Here is a 4,066-nt window from a genome sequence, read left to right as displayed (position 1 = left end):
GGCCCCAGCCTCTCTGAAATGCATTAAGATGTGGAGGGGTGATAATTAATGATGGAGGGGGTCAGGATTGGGAGAGGCTGTGGGGTGGGGATGGGTTGAGAGGGGGTCACCCCCATCCCTGGAAACATTCCAGGCCAGGTTGGACGGGGCTTGGAGCAACTTGGTCTGGCTGAAGATGTCCCTGCCCATGGCAGGGGGTTGGACTAGATGGCCTTTAGAGGTCCCTTCCCACCCAAACCATCCTGTGATTCCATGATATGACCCTTGTCTTCCCACCCCCAGCTACGTGCGGGAGAAGACCAAGACGGCGGTGGACATGCGGGTTGGGGTGCACAGCGGGACGGTGCTGGGCGGTGTGCTGGGCCAGAAGCGCTGGCAGTACGATGTGTGGTCCACCGACGTCACCGTGGCCAACAAGATGGAGGCAGGGGGCATCCCTGGGTGAGCATCTCCAGGGGGAGGTGGAGAACGGGGATGGGGTGCCTTGCACCCAAGGGTGACGTTGGCGCCCGGTGCCGGCAGGCGGGTGCACATCTCGCAGAGCACCATGGATTGCCTGAAGGGTGAGTTCGAGGTGGAGCCGGGTGAAGGCGGCTCACGCTGCGAGTACCTGAAGGAGAAGGGCATCATCACCTACCTCGTGGTGGTCCCCAAGCAGCCCCTGCGCAATGGCATCAACGGGGTGGTGAGTGGCAGCAGCGCCGCGGTGAGACGGGGCTGGTGGGGAGGTCACCCCCATCGTGACCCACCGCCTTCCACCTTGCAGAAACTCTCGCTGACCTCGTCCCACGGTGGTTCCCCGCCGTTGGTCAACACCAAGGAGCGCAACGGCAGCCTCAGCCTGGCCTGCGCCAGCCCTGAGGAGCCCGAGGAGCCTGACGCCAGGGTGAGGGGCGCCCTGGAGAGCGGGGAAGAGGATGGAGAGGTACAGCCCATGCAACGCATCCCCCTTCCAGCAGCTCACCTGCGTTTGCCGGGGGCCTAGTTGATAGCCGCACTAGGGTGGCCAATCCCCCCGGTGCCAGCACAGTCTTGGTGATGCCTCGGCTGTGCCGGCGCAGGCGGTGAACCCCTCCTTCCCCAACCCTCGCCGGCGGCTGCGGCTGCGGGACTTGGCCGAGCGGGTGATCGACGCTTCGCAGAATGAGCAGGAGCTCAACAAGCTGCTCAACGAAGCTTTGCTGGAGCGGGAGTCTATCCAGGCGTGAGTCACCCCAGCCGGCGGCGTGTCCTGGCACGGCTCGGCAGCTCCGCGGTGCTGCCGGGCGCTGATGGGCAGTGTCACCGGCAGGCTGAAGGGGAAGAGCACCTTCCGGCTCTCCATGCGCTTCATTGACCCCGAAATGGAGACGCGCTACTCGGTGGAGAAGGAGAAGCAGAGCGGGGCCGCCTTCAGCTGCTCCTGCGTTGTCCTCTTCTTCACCGCCTTGGTGGAGGTCTTCATCGACCCCTGGTAGGGCAGGGAGTTGGTGGGGATGGGTTGTCCCAAGGCACGCTTGGCCCCGGCCAGGCATCAAACCCATTCCCTCTCGGCCTTTTTGGCAGGTTGGTGGCCAACTACGTGACCTTCGTGGTGGGGGAAATCCTGCTGCTCATCCTCACCCTCTGCTCGTTAGCTGCCATCTTCCCCCGGGTGAGACAGGATGGGCTTACCACTCACGATGATGGGACACCATCATGTCCCATCACTGTATCCTACCTGGGTGAACCCCTCCCCAACTTCCTCTCTCCACAGGTCTTCCCCAAAAAGCTCGTGGCCTTCTCCACCTGGATCGACAGGACCCGCTGGGCGCGCAACACCTGGGCCATGGCCGCCATCATCATCGTCACCATGGCTGACATCGTGGACATGGTGAGCTACCAGCGCAAGTGCTAGCGGGGCTGAGCCTGCTCCAGCCTCCATCCAGGCAACCCATAATTGTGCACGGCCCCGTGCACAGCCGATCGTTAAAGCAATTATTCAGGCTTCACTGTCAGGAGGAAATTTAGGTCGGGTGTCCTCCTGGTCTACAAAGCACTCTCTCCCTTTGGGTGGCCATGCAGCCCATGGAGAGGTGCTCCCTCTCCCCCCATCCTCACCCTGCCCTTGTTCCCCCAGCTCAGCTGCCGGCAGGACCACGGCGGGATGGGCAACGTGACAGTGGGGCCACCGTGGCCGGGTGGCTGTGGGGAGCAGCCTAAGTACTACAGCTACATCGCCCTGCTGGCCTTGGTGGCCACCATCATGCTGGTGCAGGTCAGCCACATGGTCAAGCTGACCCTCATGGTGCTGATCACCGGGGCCACCGGTGCTGTCAACATCTATGCCTGGGAGCACATCTTTGACCAGTACGACCACCGCCGTGGCCAGCAAAGCACGTAAGGGGTGGGAAGGGGGTGGGCATGGGGTTGGGGGCCACGGCCATGCCCACCGCCCACCCATGCCTCGCTGCCTCTGCCGGCAGGTCCTCACTGGTCCCCTCCAAGTACTCCATGACGGCGATGATCTTCATCGTGATGCTCAGCTTCTACTACTTCTCTCGCCACGTAGGTGCCTTGCCCCCCAAACCCAGGAAGTTCCCCTCTCCTCTGCGTCTCCACCCTCAGCCCTTGCCCTTATTTCCTGCAAGCTCCAAGGCAGCAGGATTTGTCCCCAGCTGTGAACAGCATCTCCAGCTTTTCTCCAAGGAAGCCCACCCAAGGAAGCCCTTTCTCTCCATGACCACATTGGTGCAGAGAACACCTCCGTCTTGCCCTCATGGTTAGGGACGGGGAACAACGTGGTGGCCCCAAGGCCCATGCCTGCACTGTGAGGGTCCCTTTTGCACCTCAGAGAAGTTTTCATATCCCCAATTAGGGCTTCACCTTGTCCCAGAGCCTTCTTCCGGCTGTCTCCAAGCCCAGACTGGCCCCACAGCAGCCTGGATGCTCCCAGCACTGAAGGGGACCTACTGGTGGGTGGCAACTGGGAGTGCAGCCATCTCCTCCCACTCACAGGTGGAGAAGCTGGCCAGGACCCTCTTCCTCTGGAAGATTGATGTCCATGACCAGAAGGAGCGGGTCTACGAGATGCGGCGCTGGAATGAGGCCCTCGTCACCAACATGCTGCCCGAGCATGTGGCCCGGCACTTCCTGGGCTCCAAGAAGCGGGACGAGGTGAGGGGAACCCAGGAAGGGGAATTTGCCCCACTTTTTTGCGGGGGAGCCCTCTGGATCCAAAGGCTTTGCTGAAGGCTCTGGCTGAACATCTTTGGTTGGGTGAAGATGATGTCTTGGCCATGCAAGGAGAGGTTGCAGAGCACCCTCATCTTTTCAAATGTGCCAAGGGAAGATGGCTTCAGGGGAGGGTTTGGGTTTGCCAGAGGTGCTGGTGTCATGCGTGGGCACGTCCCTGGCTCATGGTCACCATCCTGTCCCACCCCCAGGAGCTGTACAGCCAGTCCTATGATGAGATCGGTGTCATGTTCGCCTCCCTCCCCAACTTCGCTGACTTCTACACAGAGGAGAGCATCAACAACGGGGGCATTGAGTGCCTGCGGTTCCTCAACGAGATCATCTCTGACTTTGACGCGGTGAGTCGGGATGGAACTGGCCACAGGGGTGGCATGGGGCTTGGTCAGACTTTCCCTTCCTGCCCCATCTGGGGACAGAAGGACCTGCTGTGGCTCCGGGGTGCCTGAGGGTCTTGTCTCCACGGCTTAGCTCCTGGATGAACCCCAATTCCGGTGCATCACCAAAATTAAAACCATTGGCAGCACCTACATGGCCGCTTCTGGAGTGACCCCCGATGCCAACGCCAATGGCTACAGCGCCAAGGTGAGGGGTCCCCGTGGTGGGGAGACAACGGGCAAAGGGTGGGCAGGCCTGACCCATGCTGCCCTTGCAGAAGGAGACCCTCTCAGATAAGGAGCGCTGGCAGCACTTGGCCGACCTGGCTGACTTTGCCTTAGCCATGAAGGTGACGCTGATGAACATCAACTACCAATCCTTCAACAACTTCATGCTCCGCATAGGCAAGTCCGGGATTGTGGGACAAGGTCTGCCTCGGTGTCCCCCATCCCTCCTTCCCCACCAGCAGTGGGATACT

The 4,066-nt window shown here is 61.3% G+C and overlaps 1 protein-coding gene across 1 annotated transcript in view; it reads left to right on the top strand.

The window, feature by feature from the left end:
• The window catches only part of ADCY3 (adenylate cyclase 3), a 19,503-nt gene that overhangs the window by 10,077 nt on the left and 5,360 nt on the right, over positions 1-4,066 (top strand). The window contains 13 exon segments of the mRNA XM_009895461.1: positions 176-441; positions 523-685; positions 767-886; positions 1,062-1,204; positions 1,292-1,453; positions 1,546-1,633; positions 1,736-1,852; positions 2,099-2,358; positions 2,445-2,526; positions 2,977-3,135; positions 3,405-3,551; positions 3,682-3,795; positions 3,866-3,992. Of these exon segments, the coding sequence (XP_009893763.1) occupies positions 176-441; positions 523-685; positions 767-886; positions 1,062-1,204; positions 1,292-1,453; positions 1,546-1,633; positions 1,736-1,852; positions 2,099-2,358; positions 2,445-2,526; positions 2,977-3,135; positions 3,405-3,551; positions 3,682-3,795; positions 3,866-3,992 (1,948 nt within the window).

This window comes from Charadrius vociferus, unplaced genomic scaffold (genome assembly GCF_000708025.1).
Source record: "Charadrius vociferus isolate BGI_N301 unplaced genomic scaffold, ASM70802v2 scaffold41, whole genome shotgun sequence".
NCBI classification, from domain to species: domain Eukaryota; kingdom Metazoa; phylum Chordata; class Aves; order Charadriiformes; family Charadriidae; genus Charadrius; species Charadrius vociferus.
The sequence above is the reverse complement of the archived record's forward strand: the minus strand, read 5'-3'. Positions and strand labels throughout refer to the sequence as shown.